Genomic DNA, 25,038 nt, shown 5'->3' on the forward strand with positions numbered 1-25,038 from the left:
CAATTCTCCAGCACTTTCTGTTTTTGTTTCAGATCTTCAGCATTTCATCTTTATATTATAAATACTTACCCACTTTATGAGTTTATGTTTTCCGTGTGAGGCCACTCTTGGATATTTTCAGGATTCAATCCTCACAGACAGCTTTTCAACTCCTGGTCTCATTGCCAAAGGTAAGGAAGCAAGACTAAAAGAGCACCTCCCTTCCCTTCACAACAATCTCCCCTCTTACTAAACTTACATTGATCCTACTCCAATGCGGTACACTCAAATATATAGCCTGCATGTCATTTGACTTGCTACATCTATAATCCGAAGGACATAAATAGAGGAGCAGGAATAAACCATATGGCCACTCTATCTCACTCCACCATTCAATATAATCATGGTTGAACTCTTACATCAACTACACTTTCCTTCCCCTAACCCTATAAACATTGATTTCCTTAGTGCCCAAAAATCTATTGATCACAGCCTTGAATGTTTTCATCAACAACACATCTCTAGTGCGGAAAATGCCAAAGATTCACTACCTTCTGAGTAAAGGAATTTGTCTTCATTTTATGAATGATTCTTTACCTTAGGACTATAGCCTGAATTTTTGCAAAGGTGGATTGGGTTGCCAGTTTAGCCAAAATGGCTCCAGAAGTCCTGTCTCCAAACCTGGCACTCATCACTTCAGCAGAGGAGGATTAGGGATGGCTGTGCATTGTGCATCATGGTTTGCAGCAGCAGCTTCACATGTGAAGACAGATCCAGTTTTTGTTAGTGGGATCTCTAAGACATTTTTTGGGCATTTCACTTTGTATGACAAGGTCTAAACTTACTGGAATAATTTAGATAGGTGCATTTTGGAATTGTCCATGGACTGCTTTTGAAGAGTTGAGTTAATATTTTGGAGGGGTAATTCCCCTGTGGTGGAGTTCAAGTGCCCTTTGGGATTTACTAGTCCAACTTATGCTTGAATGTGTATAAACCATGGTTAAACTCCTTGGAACTCCCAAACAGATTGGAACTGTCAAGCTAGAAAGGCATTTAAATCTCCTGCTCTTTAAATTAATAGTAATCTGCAGCTAAAGCAAATTAGAGCTTGCTGTATCACGCTGTCTGTTGAAGTAAGCTTGAGGGATAACAGGTAGCATAGTGGCACAATGGTTAGCAATACTGCCTCACAGCACCACGGACCCAGGTTTGATTCTAACCTTGGGCGACAGTTTATGTGGAGCTTGCATGGTTTCCCTGCATCTGCGTGGGCTTCTGCTGTATGCTCTAGTTTCCTCCCATACTCCAAAGATGTGCAAGTTAGGTGGATTAGCCATGCTAAATCGTCCTGTTTTGTCTAGGGTTTGCAGGCTGGGGGATTAGCCAAGGTGAATTGGGATGGTGGACCTGGATGGGATGCTCTCTGGAGGGCCAGTGCACTCCCTATAGGCCAAATGGCCTCTATATGTATTGCAGGGATTCATGAGAACGTTATAGAATTAGTGCTGCATGACTGATTTTACAAGCCATTTTCATAGCAATAGGATACCTATGAAGTCGTAACTTGATTGACAGCTCCAAGTGTTTATAAAATTCGTTGATGTCCAGCTATATTTTTGTAAATGATTAAGTTGTTGAAGGAATTTAAAACTAATAAATGTGTTTTCTTCAATGAACGTTTTTTTCCGAAAGAATGAAGTGATCAATATAACTTTATTTTGTGTCATCTCAGCATGGTTCCTCGGGTCTGCCCTGTGCTGGACACTGTGTCAGTTGTTGTTGAGGGTGTGGAGGCAAAGAGGGTTGGCATGACTTGACCCTAAATTGGCAGAGTTGTAAGGATCAGGGTGTTAGGCAGAGGGTAATGGGGTGGCATGGCAGGTTTGAGGTGAATGGTGAGGCATGGGTTAACACAGGGAACATGTAGGGCAAAGAGCTGGGTGGCAGTCATGAGGTGGCATGGATGGAGGTGGTGAAGGGTGAAGGATGGGGGCTGTTTTTTCTTTCCATGTTGATTTTATTTCCCAAATCTTACCCCTGCCTGACTGCCCACGAACCCTTTCTGGGAGGTGGCATGTCCAATTCCCATGAACACGTGCCCTTCCCCCACAGCTCCTCAGCTGGAATGAAACAGTCTCAGCATCTGTCTTGTGAAGGCTTCAAAAAATTTAATGTTTCGATGACCCCACCTCTCATTCTTTTCAGTTCACAGAATATCAAACAAAAACAGAAAAATGCTGGAAAAATCTCAACGGTTCTGGCAGCACCTGTAGAGAAAATTTGGGGCAACACAGTGGCACAGTGGTTAGCACTGCTGCCTCACAGCGCCAGGGACCCGGATTCAATTCCACCCTTGGGCAACTATCTGTGTGGAGTTTGCATATTCTCCCCGTGTCTACATGGGTTTCCTCCGGGTGCTCCGGTTTCCTCGCACAGTCCAAAGATGTGCAGGTTAGGTGGATTGGTCATACTAAATTGCCTGTATTGTTCAGGGATTTGTACATTAGGTGTGTTTAGGGGGATGGGTTTGGGTGGGTGTGGACTTGTTGGGCCAAAGGGCCTGTTTCCACACTGTAGGGATTCTATGATTCTGTGAAATCAAAGTTAACATTTTGGGTCCAGTGAGCCTTCCTCAGAACTAAGAACATCAATCTGTTCTACTACTTAGAGGTAACTCAGCCTGCGAAGAGTCAATCGAGTGCTCGTGTATTCCTCAAAGTCAATTATAGCGTTCCTTAAGGCAGTCATCTTTTAAGCTTCAATGGATGGGTTTCCTCATGGGCTATTACTCTACATTTCCTCACTCTGTGCTCTGAGGATGATTGATAACATAAGGGGCATAGTTAAAATACCCCAGTTAAAAATATAAAGCAAAATGCTTTTAAAATGAATTGCGTAACAATTATTGTGGAATATGAGTTTAGCGCCTTTAAAACTGCAAAACATTAGTTACTCATATATGAGTAGAGCTTTCTATTCATAGGTAGTTAAAACCTGAGCCAGTCAGGGGCTAAGCAATGTAATGGTTCTGCAGGTTGTAACCAGCTGTGGTATAAACACACATTAAATGCACAGGCAGTGCTCCAAATTTTGCCCTTAACTTTTGAAACTCCTGGGAATTTGCATTCAACAAATGTCAAATATATTTGTGTGGAGCCCTTTGCTCAAGATTGGAGCTGGGCAATATATAACGAAGTAATGGATGCTATTCTGTTCCAAAGTCCTGGTTGCAGTGTAAATATATAAATTCAACATTATTAACAAAAGACTGTAATTACTAACAAAATATGTAACTGACTATACTTGACTTGTTGCTATCTCATAATCTATAGTCAAAGAAAAAGTAATTGATGTTTTAATGTACGCAGTATTCTTTACATGTAATCGGCTGTACTTATCTGTCAGTTTGTTCCATTATGAACAACAGTCTTTGTTTTGAACTACTCCCACTTGTCATAAAATGTTGCTCATAATTTTTCCTTATGAAGTTTTAAACAAATGACACTTTGCTTCATTTTTTCAGTATCAGCACTTAAAATGATTTATTCATTCATTTCTCAAGGTTTCATTTCTTTTAAGTACAGGAATCAGTGAAACTAAAAACAACTTAATCTGAGATTGAAGCATAGATGATTATTCACCAGATCTGGCTCCTATGGAATATATTGTACTATTAATAGATCTATTCACAGGTCACTGATTTTTTGTTAGTGCTACTGCTAGCAATCATTATACACATAAAAACCTTCCCTTAAATCTTACAGTTTCCATATCAACTCTTATTGTGAAGGTCCCTTCTTCTCAAGCTGTTGATAAAGACCAAAAATTATCCTGCTGTTGCAAATTAAGTCAAGATGCAGTCGTGAGCTCTATGGGAGAATTCATGAAATCCAAAATAAAAACAGAATAATGCTGAAACACTCAGCAGGTCAGGCAACTTCTACGGACAGAGAAAAACACAGTTAACATTTTAGGTTGTGGCCTCTCTTTGGAACTGAAGAACATTAGAAATGTAAAAGAGTTTAAGCAAGTACAGACCAAGAGTCTGGCAAGAATAGGATGCCAAAAGGAATAATAGTGCAAGACAAACTTTCTACTAATAAAAAGATGTTTTGCTTGCTACACAAATGAGTAATGTGATAAATGAGTTTCCCTGCAGGTGTGAAGGCCATATGACTGGTGGACTGTATTAAACATCACAACGGGCCGAATGACAATTGTGCTCATAGCTCTTGCTTGCAATGCCCATCATTAGACATTACTCTGCTATTGGAAATATGTATTAAATAATCCAGACTGTGCTAAAAGTTACACTGGAAACGACTTTAAGATCATCAGTGGAGTTTGAAGTGTGCCCGAAGCTATATGCAATAATATACAGTATATTGCGTTTTGTGGGCAAAAGGAATGTGTGCATACTTTATATCTTTTTCATGAACAAAGAGTGATGGAGCCTGCCAATCTCTGCTACATTCCCATGGCAACATCCTGACCAATCAGAATCTACTTGCCTGCTCTACAAATTAAGATCGACAATGAACTGTTTCTGCTAAACCTCCATGCAGTGCCCTCCTAATAAGCCATATAAATTAGTGTCCCTTTATACAAGTCTGTTTCTTGCATGATAATCCTAAAAAATGGAAGACAAAAAGCTTCAACTTGTCTCTCCTTTTAGAAATGTTAAAGAATGCAATCTAGTTAAACAGAGCTCGCCTTTAAAAACACCGCACTGACTTTCATCTATGAGCTGATATGTTTCCAAAATGCCAATTCATTTTATTCTACATTATTGTCTCTAAATATTTCATCACCAAAATTAAGCTGACTAGTTTCAGTTGCCAATTTTAACACTCCCCCTTTATTTAAAACAAATGGATTAGCAATTGCATCAAATGGTGTTGTATTGAACTGTATGGACAGAAATAATAGTCAGGAAAATTTATTAAGGTTAGAAATATACAGCATTTGAAAAGTGCAAGGATTCTGTCATTTTTCAGGTAGAACTATTCAACTGGACTAATTTTTGGCCCAAAGCTTTGCACAATATTGAATTTAGGATTTCCAACTTAAGCAATCAAATGTGTGTTGCACAGAAAATGGACAAAAAAAAAGATGCATTGCTGGAAGTTTAATATCTTTACAAAATCTCCTAAATATTTTCCAAGTGACCTTGCAGAAAAGTACATAGGAGGTATCATATGAACCAATGAAAGCGATCTCCTTGAACATTATCTAGTTTGTTAGTTTTTATCTGTGTGATATTTGGACTCAGTGAGATGCCATCCCCTTGCGACATTCAAATATTGACCTTATGAATTCTCTTAGGTTGCTAAGTTTAAGCAAACGTCTACTTATTGAAATAATTCATTTTATGCTGCAAGGATCTTAGAACAGTTTGGGCACAAAAATCCCAACTCATTCTGTGACATAATTATAATTATTTTAAGAAATTGTATCCCATGTCAGCAGAACGTCAATACTTCAATGGTTAATAATTGAATACTTTTGTACTAGCTTAAAGCTCAGCATAGAAGTATATTTACAGAGAATGCTGGAGAAACTCAGCAGGTCTGGCAGCATCTATGGAGTGAGAAATAGAGTTAACATTTTGAGTTCACCCTGACTTCTTCAAAGACGATTCATCTCAGAATCAAAGCAGTAATTTAATTTCTTTCTCCACTAGACCTGCTGAATTTCTTCAGAATTTTCTGCTTTCATTTCAGATTACCAATATTTGCAGTATTGTTTTTTTAAGAAATACAACTTTTCTAATACATAAGTATATTCAGAGATCTCATAACAACAATCTTAATTGGTATACACTTTGAAAGTAACATTACAAACTTAAATTGTTATGTTTTTAAATAAAATGATAGCAGTTTTATTGTATAGAACCTTTGAAAACAAGTTTAGACTGAAAATCCAGTTGTGTAAATTTGCTGTTTTCCTATGATCAATGATGGATCATTGCATACCCAATCCAAAATAAATTATTTGTTGCATAGAGACACAAAATTCCAACATATCAACTATCAAACAACTAGGAAAAATGGCTGATGCTGGAACAATCCTAGTTTATTTGGTGCAATCCTCTATATTAAACAAACAATTCTATCACAGGTAGAAGGAAATTACTGCAGATGCTGGAATCTATACTGAACAAACAAATGCTGGAGATCACAGCGGGTCAGACTGCATCCATGGAGAAACAGCAAGCTAACTTTTCAAGTCTAGATGACTCTTCATCAGAGCTCTGATGAAGACTCAAAACATTAGTTTTGCTCTCTCACCATGGATGCCGTCTGACCAATTCTCTCACCGACCTGATGACCTTCTTCTGTGGCCAAAAAACAAGTTTACCTAATCTTTATCAAGGAATCATTCTGTGATGCTGTGAACAATGGTGTATTAAATTTTCTATATGGTTTCAACCGATGCTGAATTGAAATGGTGAGGTCAGCCAGGTTAAGTGGCTTCTCATTCAAGCCTATTACATGTGGATTCTGTGTCAGGGTTGTGTTTTTGACAAAGTGTTTTTTTTCAATTGAAATCATGTGAAACAGAGAGCTGTTCTGTAACTGGAAACAAATGCTTCATGAAACTCTTTTGAGTGTTTCCATAGGGAGCATTAAAACAGGAGAAAAACATCAGCAAAATGATACAATAATGTATGTACTATAATGCACATGAAGCAAACTTGTACTTTTGTAGGAGTCATGCTTTCTGGGCATTGCAAAGTGTTTTACAACCAAACTGTGCACAGCAAGACCCATAAGCAGCAAATTAAACAAATGAACTCCTGGATCGGTGCCTTGTGCTGGACATCTTTTAATGAGGGAATGCTGTTATACATTAGCAGGAACATGGTCCTTTACAGAAGTAGTTCCAGTTCCAGTGGTAGGGAGAGCTTGACAATGAGGGATCTCCCCATTGCTGCAGCCTTCATCTGCCGTCGTAGCAGATGGATATCTTCTGCCTGGATCACCATTGAGGGCTTGTTTTGGATTGTGCTTTTGTCTGGTTTCTCCCCTGTCCTTAGCATCATGGGTGGCCCTGACAGGGGGTGAGAACTCCTGACAGCATCACTCTCGGGATCAATGGAAAGCTCAGGCCGCTCCACCACAGCAAGGTGGCAATCCATGGGAAGGGTTAAATAACACTTAACACATGGTAGTTGAGGGGAGAAATGTGGGACAGGACATTTTGAGAATTACTCTGCTCTTCATATCTCATACTTTACAAGCATACTTAGCTAACATTTCTCATCTCATTCAAATGACATTAACTCTGACAATATAACTCTTACATTGAAGAGTCAACCTGAATTATATGCTCAAGCCTTGGAATGGGGTTTGAATTATAAAGCTTGGAATTTGGAAATGAACATGGTGTGAATTGAATAAAACTCACACCAGAGGCAAAGCAGACTTTAGACATAAATCAAGTGTTTAGCATTAAATAGCAATGTTTCTTCTAATTCTAGTTTCATCCAGTAGAAGAAACATCTTCTCAGCATTTGCTTTGTCCTAAGAATCTTATGTGATTCAACACTTCAACTTCCTTGTCCTAACATGTATACTCCAATCTGGGCAACATTTCCACATGGGGTAATACTTTCATCCCAGGAGTTAATCCACTGAACTTTCTCTGAACTGCCTCAACTAACAGAACATCCTTATGTAAATAAGGAGACCAAAGCTGTACACAATACTGTCAGTGCAGTGAGACCAATGCTCTGTACAGTTGTAACAAGGCATCCCTACTTTTATACACCTATTCTCTTTGCAATAAAGGCCAACATTTTAATTTCCTTTTAGCTGCATCCTAACACTGTCTGCTTGTTGTACAAGGGTGGCCTCAGTCCTGTAGTATGCTGCAAACTCTCTCCATTGAAAAGAAGATCTTTGCTTTTCCATTGTTCTTACTAAAGTGGATAATATCACATTTTCCCAGAAAATATTTCATCTGCCAAATTTGTCTTTATCTATTTATACCCCTTTGCAGATTCTTTGTTGAATTTTCAGAGTCTGGTCAGGAAAGGAGGTAGAGTGCTGAATGGCTTGTCAGTTTCAAGACACCATTCCAACCACAGACATAGTTCATTGCAGTGGGGGAGGGCAGCACAAGGATACCACTTCTCCTCTCATTGACCCCAATGAACTTAGATGAGAAACTATTTAAGAGTTTGTTTTAAGGGGAAGGTTGGATGTTTGAAGTGGGGGAGACATAGATTTCAGTTTTGACCCAATTTTGATCAGCTGTAGTAAGGTGGAGGCTACCCCAGGTCACACAATGGGGTCATAATGGCAAACGGCAACTCATTGTTTGCAAAGGAGATGCCCTTAACACTGCACAGGTGGTAGGGTTAGTGGGCACTCATTGCTCAGGCACTGAATGGCAACACACCTCCCTGCCTCTCCAAAAAGTAGAAAAGCAGGCGCCAATGGGCTGTCACTTATCCAAAAGAAAGTTTCAGAATGACAGACAGTGGACCAAGAGTTAATGGAGGGGTGACACCTCTCCCCTACCCCACTCACAGGGAAGGGCAGAACTTCAAGCAGCAGGAGGGCACAGAAGAGAAAAGGGGGGCAGGTCCTGACAATGTAACTTTGTCTCATTATGACATTGAAGAGTCAGCCTGAATTATGTGCAGGTTCTGCAGAAGCCAAAAACCTCAGTACAAAACCAACCAGCAGAGGCAGAGCTAACTGGAGAGGACTGTGACCTAGTCATCAGGTTATCTGTGACCTTATTGGTTAAGGCTTCACTCCTCACAGCGCTAGTCAATCATGACCTGCCAGTGACCATCAAAATTACTGTGACAGGGAAGGTCTTCATTTCTGGCTCTTTCCAAGGCTCACCTGCAGACATTGCTGACATCTCACAAACAACAGCACCCCATTGTGTCCTGCAGATTACTGAGACGCCAGATCACCAGCAACCTCCTAACAGACGTGATCTTGGAGAGACTGCAGGATTGGATTTTGCTTTTGGATTTTTGCAATGGCAACTACGTATGTAATCAATTAGCTATCAAGGTGCTGTTTTCTTGGCCAGACTGATGCAGCAACACAAAGGGCTTCCACTCCTTCAATCAGGAATCACAACAGGAGTTCCCACTGCCTGTGTGCCCACTGTTCTGGCAGCTTTCATACCTCCTTCATCATCTAACAGCCCATCCTCAGCTCTTCACACCAATGCCAAAGTGCATGGGTGGTTCCTTTGAGTGTATAGGAGTTTGGATGTGATGTTAAGGCTGTACTAGACATTGATGAGGCCTCTTATGGAGTTCTGCATCCAGTTTTTGTCTCCCTATTATAGTAAGGACATTATTACGTTGGAAAGGATTCAGAAGATATTTACCAGGGAATGGAGGGTTTGAGTTACAAGGAAAGGCTGAATGGGCTGGGACTTTTTCACTAGTGCATAGGAAGTTGCAAGGTAACCTTTATTGAGGTTTATAAAATCATGAGGGGTATAGATAAGGTTATTGGCAGGTGTATTTTCCCTAAGGCATGGGATTTCAAAACTAGGAGGCATATTTTTAAGTGAGGGGATTAAGATTTTAAAAAAGACATGTGCGCAATTTTTTTACACAGAGAGTGATTTGTGTATGGAATGAACTTCCAGGGATAGTCACGGATGCAGGTATAGTTATGATGTTTAAAAGACATTCAGATAAATACATGAATAAAAAATGTTTGGAGGGAAATGGCCAAGCGCAGGCAGGAGGGACTAGTTTAGTTTGGAAACATGGCCAGCATGGACTGGTTGGACCGAAGGGTCTGCTTCTGTGCTGTGTGACTCTATGACTGTATCCCAGGAAACAAGAAAAATCTGCTCTGGACATGGTTATTCACCCCCTGACAGAGGCACGGAGGCAATACAAACAATCCCATATGTTCATTCGGGCAACCACTGAGCTGGCATTTGGGTTTTAGAAGATGCATTCCAATGGCCTGGACTGCAACACCCTCCTGGAGAGTTTTTGGTCATTGTGGTGGTGTATTGCCTTATCTGTAAGACTGTCCTCCAGAAGGTGTGGACCTTGAGGTGGATGAGGCCCTGACAAGAGCCACTTCACTGGGAAACAACGGGAGGTGACAGACGCAGAGAAACTGGAGCTGGAGAGAGGTGATGCTGAACGGAGAAGAGTCCCAACTCTGTAATCATTCATAAGATGTCAGCATCACAAAGTAGGCCATCATTTACTGCCCTTCCCAACTGCCCAGTGGGCAATTAAAAGTAAACTACATTGCTGTACGTTTGGAGTCACATGTAGGCCAAACCAGGCAAGTATGGCTGTTTCCTTCCCGAAAGGACATTGTGAACCAGATAGATTTTTCCCAATAATTGACAATGGATTAATGGTCATTATTGGACTCTAATTCCAATAACTTTTTTTTCTGAGTTCAAATTCCACCATCTTCCATGATGAATTCGAACCTGGTCCCCAGAACATTACCTGGGTCTTTGGATTAACAGTCCAGCGATAATATCACTTGGCTGTCACTTCCCCACTGCACAACCATGTTTGTCAGTATGAAGAACCCATGTGACACAAAGGTCCATGATTTCTTGATTTATCAAAGTTTCAAATTTGCCCCTCTGACCCAGATTGAAGGACTTGGCTTAGAAACCCATATTAACACATGTAGGAAAGACACAACCAAGAACATTTAACCATTGGCTGTCAACGAAGAAAGTATATCTGTCCAGATATTGCACTCTCGGTACAGGATGTAGAATCATTGAATCCCTGCAGTGTGGGAACAGGCCATTCATCCCAACAAGTCCACACCATTCCTCCGAAGAGCTTCCCACCCAGACTGATTCCCCTGCCCCTGCATTTCCCATGTCTAACCCACCTAACCTAAACATCCCTGGACACTATGGGCAATTTAGCATGGCCAATCCACCTAACCTGCACATCTTTGGCTTGTGGGAGGAAACCCATGCAGACACGGGGAGAATGTGCAAACTCCTCACAGACAGTCGGCCAAGGGTAGAATCGAACCTGGGTCCCTGACGTGGTGAGGCAGCAGTGCTAACCACCGAGCCACCATGCCACCTTAATATTTCACCACCTCAAATCACACTTCATCTGACACCAGGAATAAAAGGAATTCCAGGGAAAAATAATTGACAAAGGTACTCCAGTGACTCACTTTGGGTTCTGAAGTGATGGTGCCCTCTTCCAGGAAGAAGACCTCATTCTATTCCCCATTGCCTTCAACATTCGATCAAGTTGGCATCACTGAAGATATTGAGACAGCCCTGCCACAGATACCAGGCCTTCAGCTCACCTGTGAGATCCTCTTTCCCTCTGAGGCAGTGGAAGGTTATGGCCCAAGCAGCAGATCTCTCCTTTATGACTGCCAGCAGTTTCAGCGATGGGATATCTAAATAAGTCCCTTACATCAGCTAACCCACTCCCATTCTCACCCTCACTGACTTTAATTTGACAGGAAGCCTGTCTACTTATCAATTCTGGGTTCACTCCTGACATGATCTCAACTTTAGTCAGTTTAGCCTTGGAGTTTGTGATCTGAAAGTATATTTGGTTCCTGCTTCCCAGGGAGTAGGCCTTCAGCACTTTAGTTGAGGCAAAAAGTTTTGTCTGTTGTGTCGTTCTCACAGCTTGGGTTCCCTTTTGTATCTTCAGCAAGTTTAGCTGCAGAACACTTGGTCCCTTCATCAAAGTATTAATATTAATGGCAAATTGTCAAGGTCACCGTGGCCCCCAACCTCTTGCTTTTGGCTCTTTCCAGTCTCCCACAAGGAGTATCAGTAATATCAATCAGGCTGTAGTCCAGAGATAGTCGGAACTGCAGATGCTGGAGAATCTGAGATAACAAGGTGTAGAGGTGGATGAACACAGCAGGCCAAGCAGCATCAGAGGAGCAGGAAGGCTGATGTTTCGGGCCTAGATCCTTCTTCAGAAAAGTCCATGTCTGTATTAGCCAGGTTGTGAAGACATGTGAGGCAGGTTAGCATAATGCATATGTGGAGGAAAAGAAGCAGCAATCGTCTGCAAAACGATAAATTTATGATAAGATCCAGGCTTCAAATGTGCAGATGCGAGCAGAATGTGTTGTAGTGAAACATCCAGTTATGATCGGAGGAAAGCCAAGGGGGCAAGAGAAGGAATGTTGGCGCTGGGTCTAGCAGCGGAGATGCTTTACAGGGAGTAGCAGAGCTATGACAGGCACTCAGCAGAGTCCAACAGACTCCAACAGAGTCATTATAATAAGACAATTAACCTTTTCTCCAAAATAAAAACAGAACATGTTGGAAATGCTCAGCAGGTCAGGCAGCATCAATAGAGAGAGAGAGAGAGAGACAGAGTTAACATTCCAGTACTGTGACCACTCAGGACACATTAAAAAATGTAAGATTTCCGTCTACATTGCTGCTGTGAACAGGAACAATTTACTTCTTTAACATGGCTGTGCAAAACAGTTAGTACAAGAAACATAAGCAGAAGTTGCTGGAAAAGCTCTTCAGGTCTGGCAGCATCTGCAAAGCAAAATCAAAGTTAACGTTTGGGGTCCAGTGACCCTTCCTCAGAACTCTTTTTTTTAACAATGTCAGGGTTGGATCTAAGTGTATGGAGCGCAGTCAGTTCAGAGGGAGACAGGTTGGATTGGGTGAGGGGGTCAGAGAAATTGAGGCGACCAATGTCATGTCGGCAGTTCTCAATGAACAGATCGAGTGCAGGTAAAAGGCCAGAGGCAGAAGTCCAGGTGGAGGGAGCTGAGTGAAGGGGTCTGTGGGAGGGGAGAGAACTCTTGTCCAAAGGTATGGGCATGGAGGGGAAGACGATGGAAGAAGAGTTATGTTGTGCCTGAAATTCATTAAGGTGGGGAAGCAAAGGGATAAAACTGAAACATTTGCTGAGTATAGAACGTTCAGCATCGGAGAACGGAAGGTTAGCAGGGATGGGGAATACCCGACAGGAGGTGGGATTGGGGGAGAGGATGGAGTCAGAGGGAAGGGGTGGAGAGGAAGGTTCCAAAGGGCCATGGCTATCTCTGAGTTGTTGCATTGTGTGGGCCTTGATGCCTGAAAGGAAAAGAAACAGTTTCTTGTTAGCACGACGAATGAGCTGGAGTATGAATTGGAACTGCAGAGTGGTGCAGCCCTGAGCTAGCATGTTGCGATGCTGTTGGAGAGAAAGGTTGAGAGTGTGCCTGTGATGCCCCATGGCACTGAGCATGGATCTCAGGATGCGGCGAGAGCAGCTGTCTGTGGAACATTGAGCATTGCAGAGATATCTGTGATCCTGGCTGGATTACAAGCACAAGGGATGAAACTTCAGTTGGAATCCACATGGGGGTGAGTCTGAGCTGGAGCCAGTCACTGAGGAATGTGATATAGCTGGGGAAATCAGTTTTGGCAAATACCTGGTCAAACACCAGGAGTGACAGTGAAATTAATGTCGGTAGGCAATAAAAAAGATTGGAAAAGAAATCGCATCGGAGAGAGGAGCAGAACTTCTTCAAGGTGGGCATGCCTAGAAGAGATGTGGCAGTGAATTAAATATTAAATAAAAACTGAAAGAACTGGGGATGCACAAGCATAAGAAAGAGCTAAATGACATGACAAGATAAGCTCTGCCTATCCGCAGATAAAGACTCATCCTGGAAGGTGCCAAATGGTTAAAAGCTGTGCGCCAATTCTAATGCGTTTGGTTCCAGCCGCTAAGTTATTGTTCCATTGCTGTGGTCTCCAGAATGTAGAATCTAATTGAATGATCAATTGCAGAACCACAGAAGGCTATTCAGCCCATCATGTCCATGTGAACTTTCTCTACAAGAGCAGCTCAGCTAATCCAGCTCCTCTGCCGCTCTCCTCCTTTATTGTGGACCCGCAGAATTTTTTCTTCAGCTGTTGGTCTAATAGGTCCATCCAGGATGAAGGAACACTATGGGGAATGTTGCTTGCCCCACATCCAATATCCTGACAACATAATCTGACCAGGAGCTCAGGAAACACAGATCTGAAGGATGGAGCACAATGTTGATAAATGTGAAGTCATCCATTTTGTTTTCCCCTCTTTTGTCAATTACCACTTTATAATCCACCAGCAAACATTAACAAATAAAGTTATGGACTTTTCTTATGTAATGGAAGTAGGTAAGATTTTGAACTCAATTTGAGCAAGAACCCTTCAGTACCATTAATTTAAATCTGTACTTCATGAACTTGATGCTGCCTACAGTGATCTACTCCTCCACACTGATGAGGTAGTTAAGTCAAGTGAAGGTCCCACAAAGAGATTTAAATCTGATGTCTGAAATCACCACCCGTCTTTAATTTAGGAATGAAGTGTGCCGTGAGTTGTCACACAAGATGTGGCTACTTGACTTGACACTATATAACGTGAAAACTGAACAAACTGAACTGCGAACTACAGGGAAAGGGCAGAAATATACACATTTCATCAGCGCTGTGAATGTGTTCAATATGAAACTGCGTTGGCGTTCCTCCCAATCAAAACACAAAATACCGCAATACTTTCCAGGTCCAGAAAAATAAAAACCAAAGGTAAAGAAAAATGATTCCATCTAAAAACCTTCTATGCTTATCTAAGGAAACAAACAGAGAAATTCAACAGATGATTTCAAGGATTACAAGTGATGGAACAAATCATCATGTTTGTCTCAAATCCATTCCTTCAAGGAGATATTGATGGGGTTGGCGACCAAATTCCATCAGGTATTTGATTTGCAAAGCAGTGGATTTGGCACAGCGAAAATTACGATGCAAAATAATATTGAACTGAAAGTCAGATCAGAGGCCAGTGACCTGGGAACTCATAACCAGAGAAAAACACCCACTTCTATTATCTTGTGCTTTTAAGGTGAAAGCTTACCTTGGCTCCACAAACCTCTGACACATCATGCTCCCAAATGAACATAATCAAGTCCAAGTCTCACACACACCTTGCAGATACCCATTTGATGGACTGCATTTGACTAGCAGTCTCAAACAACAAGCCAGACTTCAAGGCACTGGCAGGTGATGTACAGTCACAGGTGTTGACCTGAAATTTGGTGAGTGGAGAAAAAGATCAATAATTATATATCCATGGTTTTAGATTTCTCCAGCACAAAAAACTAAACTTTTCACTGTATCTTGGTATATGTGACAATAATAAATCAATTCAAATCAAATCACTAAAAGTAAACTGCTTATTCTGTATTTTCTTTGGGTTGCACTTACATTCTGTTTAAAAAGGTTGGAGACCACTGCTTCACTGCATATACCTCAAGCTGTATAATGGAAAGAGCAAGATTTAAGAGAAGAATACAACTTCCAGAAGTACCTGTTGACAAAATTATTGATGACCTTTACACAGAACGAATAACACTTGGTACACAAAGAGATTAAAACGTTACAGCAAGTATCTTTGGAAGAACATTCTGAATATAAGGCATACTTTCATTTCAATGTATATTATGATGTAATGACATACCAAGTTCAGAAGATGTAAATAACTCTTTCCAAAGAGTAACAAGTGATTCATTTGAACCAGATAAAATGGTGTTCCTACATGTTAATATACTCTCATGTCGCACCTGGGGTCTCACAGAGGACCATCATGTATCTCAAAGGTAATGTAATCAGCTATGAAATACTTTACTGCTTATCAGAATTGAGCTAACCTTCTGCTGAAAGCTTTGTGTGGGCATGCTTCCCCTCATGGTGCCAGTACCTAGAAATAATACCAAAAATATATGAACTACTTCTCAATTTCAGCATTGTTTGTAACGTCTTGCTGACTTCAAAATGATTACCATATATTTTTACACAGGATGTCTTAAAATGTAACACATTGTTAATCGAGAGCTTTGGGACATTGGTGAAGGAAATGCTAAGATACTAATCATATATTTTTCTCAAAAAAGGAAAAAATGTATAAAAATTTTTGCCACAACATTTTTCAAATGCTGAGACAACAAGGTGTAGAGCTGGATGAACACAGCAGGCCAAGCAGCATCATAGGAGCAGGAAAGCTGATGTTTCGGGCCTAGACCCTTCATCAGAAATGGGGGAGGGGAAGGGGGTTCTGAAATAAATAGGGTGAGAGGGGGAGGCGGATAGAAGATGGATAGGGGAGAAGATAGGTGGAGAGGAAACAGACAGGTCAAAGAGGCGGGGATGGAGCCAGTAAAGGTGAGTGTAGGTGGGGAGGTAGGGAGGAGATAGGTCAGTCCAGGGAGGACAGACAGGTCAAGGGGGCGGGATGAGGTTAGCAGGTAGGAAATGGGGGTGCGGCTTGAGGTGGGAGGAGGGGATAGGTGGGAGGAAGAACAGGTTAGGGAGGCGGGGATGAGCTGGGCTGGATGCGGTAGAGGGAGGGGAGATTTTGAAGCTTGTGAAATCCACATTGATACCATTGGGCTGCAGGGTTCCCAAGCGGAATATGAGGTGCTGTTCCTGCAACCTTCGGGTGGCATCGTTGTGGCACTGCAGGAGGCCCAGGATGGACATGTCGTCTGGGGAATGGGAGGGGGAGTTGAAATGGTTCGTGACTGGGAGGTGCAGTTGTTTATTGCGAACTGAGCATAGGTGTTCTGCAAAGCCGTCCCCAAGCCTCCACTTGGTTTCCCCGATGTACAGGAGGCCACAACGGGAACAGCGGATGCAGTATACCACATTAGCAGATGTGCAGGTGAACATCTGCTTGATGTGCAAAGTCTTCTTGGGGCCTGGGATGGGGGTGAGGGAGGAGGTGTAGGAGGAGGTGTAGGGGCAGGTGTAGCACTTCCTGCGGTTGCAGGGAAAAGTGCCGGGTGTGGTGGGGCTGAAGGGGAGTGTGGAGCTGACAAGGGAGTCATGGAGAGAGTGGTCCCTCCGGAAAGCAGATAAGGGTGGGGAGGGAAAGATGTCTTTGGTGGTGGGGTCGGATTGCAGATGGCGGAAGTGTCGGAGGATGATGCGTTGGATCCAGAGGTTAGTGGGGTGGTACGTGAGGACGAGGGGGATTCTTTTTTGGTTGTTATTGCGGGGACAGGGTGTGAGGGATGAGTTGCGGGAAATGTGGGAGACACAGTGGTGGGCATTCTCGACCACTGAGGGGGGGATGTTGCGGTCCTTGAAAAACGAGGACATCTGAGATGTACGGGAGTGGAATGCCTCATCCTGGGAGCAGATGCGGCGGAGGCGAAGGAATTGGGAATAGGGGATGGCATTTTTGCAGGAAGGTGGGTGGGAGGAGGTGTATTCTAGGTAGCTGTGGGAGTCGGTGGACTTGAAACGGATATCGGTTTCTAGGTGGTTGCCTGAGATGGAGACAGAGAGGTCCAGGAAGGTGAGAGAGGTGTTAGAGATGGTCCAGGTGAACTTAAGGTTGGGGTGGAAGGTGTTGGTGAAGTGGATGAACTGTTCGAGCTCCTCGTGGGAGCACGACGCAGCGCCGATACAGTCATCAATGTAACAGAGGAAGAGGTGGGGTTTAGGGCCAGTGTAGGTACGGAAGAGGGATTGTTCCACGTAATCTGCAAAGAGGCAGGCATAGCTTGGGCCCATGCGGGTACCCATGGCTACCCCCTTTGTCTATAGGAAGTGGGAGGAATTGAAAGAGAAGTTGTTGAGGGTGAGGATGAGTTCGGCTAAGCAGATGAGGGTGTCAGTGGAGGGGGACTGGTCGGGCCTGCGGGACAGGAAGAAGCAGAGGGCCTTTAGGCCATCTGTATGGGGAATGCAGGTGTATAGGGACTGGACGTCCATGGTAAAGATGAGGTGTTGGGGACCGGGGAATTGGAAGTTCTGGAGGAGGTGGAAGGCGTGGGTGGTGTCACGGACGTAGGTAGGGAGTTCCTGGACCAAGGGGGAGAAAATGGAGTCCAGATAGTTGGAGATAAGTTCGGTGGGGCAGGAGCAGGCGGAGACAATGGGTTGACCAGGGCAGTCAGGTTTGTGTATTTTGGGAAGGAGATAGAAGCGGGTGGTGCAGGATTGGGAACGATGAGGTTGGAGGCCGTGGTTGGGAGGTCACCTGAGGTGATGAGGTTGTGGATGGTTTGGGAGATGATGGTTTGGTGCTCAGGGGTGGGGTCATGATCAAGGGGGCGGTAGGAGGAGGTGTCGTAGAGTTGGTGCCTGGCCTTGGCGATGTAGAGGTCAGTGCACCATACTACAACTGCGCCTCCCTTGTCCACGGGTTTTATGGTGAGGTTGGGATTGGAGCGGAGGGAGTGGAGGGCTGCACGTTCTGTGGGGGAGAGGTTGGAGTGGGTGAGAGGGGTGGAGAGGTTGAGGCAATTGATGTCTCAACGGCAGTTGGAGATGAAGAAGTCGAGGGAGGGTAGGAGGCCTTGGGGTGGTGTCCAGGAGGAGGGGGTGTGTTGGAGGTGGGAGAAGGGGTCAGTAGAGGGAGGGTTAGGGTCACGGTTGAAGAAGTCAGCATGGAGGTGGAAGTGGCAGGAAAACTGCTCAATGTCCAAACAATGTCCAAACATCTTTCAAATACTGTCAGATTAATTTTGTATTTTCGGTCTGCTGTACAGATTGTGATTAGATTCCAGTTACTTCATCTTTGATGGCAGCAGTGGGAAAATGAAGATCCCAACAGGATTATGGGATCTTTAATTATCGTTAAGTGTCGCTTTGGTGTAACTCTGAATTTGAAAGATTATAACTTTACCAATCCAGATTGTCAGAGTTGCTCCTGAGTAACAACCTGGGTTTTCTCCATGTTTTGCTCCAGTGCTCAGTCTGCCCAATTGAATCGACTAATGAACTGCTGTGAACTTTTAAAAACCAAAAGAATTGTGGATGCTGTAAACCAGGAACAAAAACAAAGTTGTTGGAAAAGCTCAGCAGGTCTGGCAGCATCTGTGAAGGAAAAATCAGAGTCAACGTTTCGGGTCCAGCTACCTTTCCTCAGAACTGATGGTAGCTGGGAAAACGTCGGTTTACATGCAGAAAATAGGGAGGGGGAATGGAGTAGGGAGTAAACAATAGGATAGAACCCGAAGAGAGAGAAGAGCAGTTCGATAGACAAAGGAGTTGATAACGATCAGGCTGGGAGGGTGAATAGTAGTTAATGGGGACTGTTAATGACTAACAATAGGTAGTGTGTACAGACAGGCTATGTGATAACAAGGCCTGGTGTGTGGGGTAGGGGGCTAGGACATGGGAGAGTTCAGGCCCTAAACTTGTTGAACGCAATATGGAGTCCAGAGGGTTGCAGGATCCCCAAGCAGAAAATGAGGTGTTGTTCTTCCAGCTTGCATTGAGGTTCACTGGAATACTGCAGCAAGCCAGAGACAGAGATGTTGGCCAGGGAGCAGGGTGGTGCAGTAAAGTGGCAGGCAACAGGAAGATCAGGGTCTTTTTTGCGAGCAGAATGTAGATGTTCTGCAAAGCGGTCACCCCATCTATGCTTCATTTCCCCAATGTAGAGGAAACCAGGAATCTTAGTGGTATTATCGCTGGACTGTTATTCCAGAGACCTAGATAATGTTCTGGGCACCTGGGTTCAAATCCCGCCATGGCACAAGGTGGAATTTGAATTCAATAAATGTCTAATGATGTCCATGAATCCATTGTCAATTGTTGGGAAAAACCCATCTGGTTCACTAATGTCCTTTAGGGAAGGAAACTGCCATCCTTACCTGGTTTGGCCTACATTAGACTCCAGACCCACAGCAATGTGGTTGACTCTGAACTGTCCTCTGGGCAATTAGGGATGGGCAATAAATGCTGCCTAGCCAACGATGCCCTCATCCCGTTCATGAATAAAGACAAAAAAAAACAACATTGTGAGCAGCGAATGCAGTAGCCTAGATTCTGGGAAGTGCAGGTGAAGTGTTGCTTCACCTGGAAGGTATGTTTGGGCCCTTGGATACTGGGGAGGGAGGAGGTAAATGGGCAGGTGTTGTACCTTCGCCGGTTGCAGGGGAATGTGCCGTGGGGCTGTGGGGGAGTGTTGGGGGTGAAGGAAGAGTGGACCAGGGTGTCCTGGAAGAAAAGTTCTCTGCGGAAGGTGGACAAGGGAGGGGAGGGGAATATGTATCTGGTGGTAGCAACTTGCTGGATGTAGCGGAAATGGCGTCTGATGATCTTCTGGATGTGGATGCTGGTGGGATGGTGGATAAGGACAAGGGGAACCCTATTGCTGTTGTGGAAGGGAAGAGACGGGGTGAGGGCGGAAGTGCGGGAGATGGGTCGGACCTGGTTGAGGGCCCTGTCCACAGTGGTGCTGGGGAACCGTTTCCCATTAACAACTCTTTACCCTCCTAGCCAGATCGTTATCAACGCCTTTGTCTATCCAACTGCCCTTCTCTTTCTTCGTTTACTCCCTATCACATCCCCCTCCCTACATTCTGCATATAAACCGACGTTTTCTCAGCTACCATCCGTTCTGAGGAAAGGTCACCAGACCCAAAACGTTAACTGATTTTTTCCTTCACAGATGCTGCCAGACCTGCTGTGCTTTTCCAACAACTTCTGTTGTTGCTGTTGTTATTAATACTTGTGTATAACTCTACTGAAGTTGAAATCCAGTTAATATGTTTTTGGTAATATTAGTTGAAGGCCCACTGTGACCCACCCAATGACATTGCCATGTTTCATTTTCATGGTCGGGCCTTATTGATATACAGTTGCTGAGCTGCAAATTATAATTACAGTCCTTGTAGGCAGTTCTTTTTAGGTACAAGCCCAGTGGGGTTGCTGCTATTTTAAAAGCAGCCTGAAACTCTGGAAAGGGAATTATATCTTCCATCTGCTGGATGATGGTGCTCAGTTTCTCGAAACTGCTGATGGCAACTTGATTGCAACTAGACTTGCTCAAGGATTTAGTTTGTGGCCAGGCAAGTTTCTTGGATGAAATGGAGAGAGGTGGCTGGTACCTGTTCAGGTGTTATAATATTACAGCGACGCTATCATATAATTTGATATACTTGTGTTAAATGGTAACATAGAAAGACCTTCAAGGTGTATCACTAACGTGTAATCAGACAAAGAAAGAGACATTAATTATGAATTATCTTATATTTGGTTCAAGTGCTGGAGTAAGACCGTGAGATCATAGTAAATAGGAACAGAAATAAACCATTTGGCCCCTCGAGCCTGATCCACTATTCAATAGGAGCATGGCTGATCCAAAACTCCTCACGTCCACTTTCTTGTGTTTTCCCCAAACCCTTGATTCCCCTCATGATCAAGAAAGAAGAAGAGGAGAGAGAGGTAAGGTGACAAAAGCTAAATAGAAGAGAATTCTAAACTGTGAGCTGAACTGACTGTTACTTTTTGGCGGGGGTGGGGGTAGGAGAACAGTTGTGCACACCAGACCATCAATCTTCCCTGTCATGTATAACAGCTCCCTCATGCTTTTAGATCAAGAGAAAAATAGAACTGAAATATTTCCAAGCCAGTTCCCCCCGTTCAAGCTCAATAGACTAGATAATGACAGCACATTGGGTAATGTGTACTTTTTATTAATCGTTAATGAGCAAATAAAAACTTGTTTACTCAGTTGGCTTTTTTCCACAACGCACTATCCATCAGAGCTATGTTGCAAGGCACAATTCAGTAAAAAAATCTGTTGCTTTCAGCACAAGCAAGAAATGTGAGCGGTAAGATTTGATACAGCAAAAGTTTATGTGTTGAGTCTTTTCTAGTGTTTTGCTGATTGATTTATAATTTTTACGATAATATTAAAATTAAATCCATAGCTTGTAATCTGTTTGGGTAGTGCTAGAAGTAGAGTTAGAATCAAGGCCAGCGAATTGGGAAAGTGGTAAGTGAATTATTGAATTACTGTTACTGTTGACCATTCAAACGAGCTGCTCTTAATTCTGTATCACACTGTTCCTTTGTAGAATAGTGTGAAGTGGCGAATGGGCCAACCATCATGTAAACGGTCCCTCCATGGTTGTATGCATCTTCCTATATCAGTTATAAGATGTTTAGATCCTGTGTGCTCCTACAAACTATACAATGAGTGGTGGTATGTGGTGGGAAAGTGTGGCCAACTCCAGTCACATCCATTGAAACTGATGACAATCTTATACTTAGAGCCAGAACTTCAGTCTCCACTCATCAGCACCGTCTGGTATGGGGTTCAGACCCTGCAACCAATAACTGAGAAATGGAAATGCTGCCATTGAGCAAAGGCTTGGTCCAGTAAATTGATGATTTGGCAAGTTGATAGTCCAATGTATTGAGATACTTGCATTACAAGTGTTGATTGACTAGCTAATATTCACCCTTTATTAACTTAGTTTGCCCTACAACAATCCACACTTGAACATTTCATGTGTATAACTTTTTTATGTTAAAACATGGACACAAAGCACTCAAACATTGAAAAGTAGATACAGCCGATGATATTTCCAAGCTAGTCATTCTGTTCAAGTTTCTGGACTGGATTATGTCTATACATTGGGTAATGTGTACTGAGTATTAATGGGTAACAAGCAAAAGATGGTTTGTGGACTGATTTACTTAATTGGCTTTTCTCCACAACTGACTATCCATTAGAATCATGTATGCATCATTAAAAAATCATTGCTGCTTTCAGCAAAAGAGAGATGAGATTTGATAATCTTTCATCTTTCTCGATAGCAGTACAGGCTTCAATAGTCGGAACTTTAAAAATTGTTAAGTTCATAATTGTGAAGACTCACAAATTATAGTTAACATTATGTTTAATTATTCTCTTCCTATGCAGAATGTAGGTGACAAATAATTAACAAAGTGCTGGGATCCTGCAGACAGACTAAACCTGCATGAATTAAAGTTGTAATAGAAGCATGTTTTAAAGTTACTGGAATTTAACATTTTGAATCTTCTCAATATACATTGTGTAATAGCAAATTTGTTCCAAACATGCACGTTATAATAACAACAATGCTTGTCTCCTTGGACCTATGATCTAAGGGGAAAGAACTTTTTCTGAGTTTTGTCACATTGTGTGGGAGTTTGATATTCTTTATTTTGAATAGATTTCAGGAAACTATAATGAAAGAAAGAAAGAAACCAGATCATAAAAGAGAATCAATTTGTAAGATTTCTAGTTATATGTAAAAAAACCTGCAAACAATATCTAAATGTGATTCTTAACACATTTCTCCACACAGCAATGTTGTAAACTGGTATTCAGATAGAAACAAAACACTATAATATTTATCACTCCATATTAACATTTCAATAAATTATAAAATATGGTTTAAGAGTACTCTGTCGCTATTAAGCTGAATGTTCAGGCTCAGATTCCATTCAGTTTAACCTAAGCATATAAACCGGGTTGCTTATTTATTTAGCTCATGCCGTAGATCACACTTTTTAATTATAAGAAAGTAGATGTCAAAACACACTTCTTTCCCATCACTCAACTACCTGCTATCTCCTTTGAAAATTACCCACTCAACTTCTATCTTAACCCTGATGCTGCTGGCAACTTGACCATACTTCTGTCACCTCTAATCTTGACTAATGTCCTCCTTGCTGGTCATTCATCATCCAATTCTCATGAAACAATTTACCCAAACTCAGTCTCCTTTCTCTTTTCTACATTAAAACCCATTGGCCCTTTATCCTAACCGATATATACTGTCTGCCTATTGTTTAATGCATTAAAAATTGCATTCTCAATACTGCTACAGTGCAGATCCTCCCTATTTCTATAACCTCTGACATTATATCCCCTTCTACAGTCTTTGGCATTCTAACCGTAGGCTTTTGTCCATCTACTCTTTTCTTCTTTTTAGTAGCATAGTCTTCAACTGCCTTAGTAATCTTCTTAAAATTCCAAATCTAAGACCCCCAGCTGGAAAAATGTTTTCAAAGCTATCCTTTGATTTAGCTTTAGTCTGAGGTCTACCTTCTTCAGATGGAATCTGTTCTTTTCTATGTTTTTTTTTTCTTTTCCGTGGCAAAAAATATTCCAGTGAAAGGTTGTGCTACATTTGTTGAATGCAGTTTGCCAAGATCATGTGTGATTAGTTATTGCAAAAGTAATGACTTATTATTAAACTAATATTCATTTATTATCCAGAATGTCACTTTGCAGGTAATTCTGAGATCATCAAGACAAGAAAAAAATGAAAGTGGAAATTTTTATCCTACTGATAAGTGGTGAATTAATGATCACTGCGATGGCACAGCAGCACCAATGTAGCAAGCTACAGCAGCCCCGGAATTTTAGTTCAGATTCAGAACATGACGTTGAAGTCATACTTTTACCAGAAGCACCAGAATCAGTCCCTGATATGCAAACAATCTATACCTTGGCGGAAAAGAACAGGGAATTTGGTTTTAACCTCTACAGGAAAATAGCAAACCTACATGAAGTCAATGTGTTCTTTTCACCTATGACCGTCTCCACAATCTTTGCCATGATATCCCTTGGTGCTAAACATGTTACATATGATGACATACTCCGAGGCCTAAACGTAAAAGATTTGATCAAAACTGACAACCCATACCTATTGCACACATTGTATCAGTGGCTTCACTGCAATTTTAGCAGCAACAAAGATCTTCATATCTCAGGGGGAATTTCTTTGTTTGTACAAGATGACATTCACTTGAAACCAACATTCATCAATGATGCTTCTTATTTTTATAATGCTGATATAACTCCCGTAGATTTTCAAGATACAGCCAACACCACAGACATCATTAATCAATATATTGACAATAGAACAAATGGAAAAATCAACAGGTTGCTTGTTTCTGTGGATAGCAAAACCAAACTTATGTTTATTAATTACATCTTATTCAAAGGTAAGACTTCAAAGTTCATTCAAAATAGTAATAAAAAATGCCTTGTCTATTTTTTGTAAATATTGAAGCCTAGGTCAAGTTAAAAAGGGTCAAGTTGAAGGGAGCAGTGACTTGAAGATTAAGTTAGTTAAGTATAGCAGCTTGGTGGCACATGGTGTGAAGGTTGTAGGCAGAAAGTAAGACTGAACGAATTCAGCGGATTTACAATTTCTGTTCCAAAAACCATGGATTAGCTTCAGTCAACTAGTGGTACTTCTTTATTCAAATTGGAGCTAAAGAATAAACAGAACATATTGAGTCTTATTGGTATGA

General features: G+C 42.1%; 1 protein-coding gene across 1 annotated transcript in view; it reads left to right on the forward strand.

Moving 5' to 3' along the window:
- Positions 1–25,038, forward strand: part of serpina10b (serpin peptidase inhibitor, clade A (alpha-1 antiproteinase, antitrypsin), member 10b) — a 55,958-nt gene that overhangs the window by 25,878 nt on the left and 5,042 nt on the right. The window contains exons 7-8 of the mRNA XM_048600050.1: positions 8,894–8,993; positions 24,031–24,726. Coding sequence (XP_048456007.1) covers positions 8,894–8,993; positions 24,031–24,726 — 796 coding nt within the window. The remainder of the gene's footprint in view (positions 1–8,893; positions 8,994–24,030; positions 24,727–25,038) is intronic.

This window comes from Rhincodon typus, chromosome 8 (genome assembly GCF_021869965.1).
Source record: "Rhincodon typus isolate 14 chromosome 8, sRhiTyp1.1, whole genome shotgun sequence".
NCBI classification, from domain to species: Eukaryota; Metazoa; Chordata; class Chondrichthyes; order Orectolobiformes; family Rhincodontidae; genus Rhincodon; species Rhincodon typus.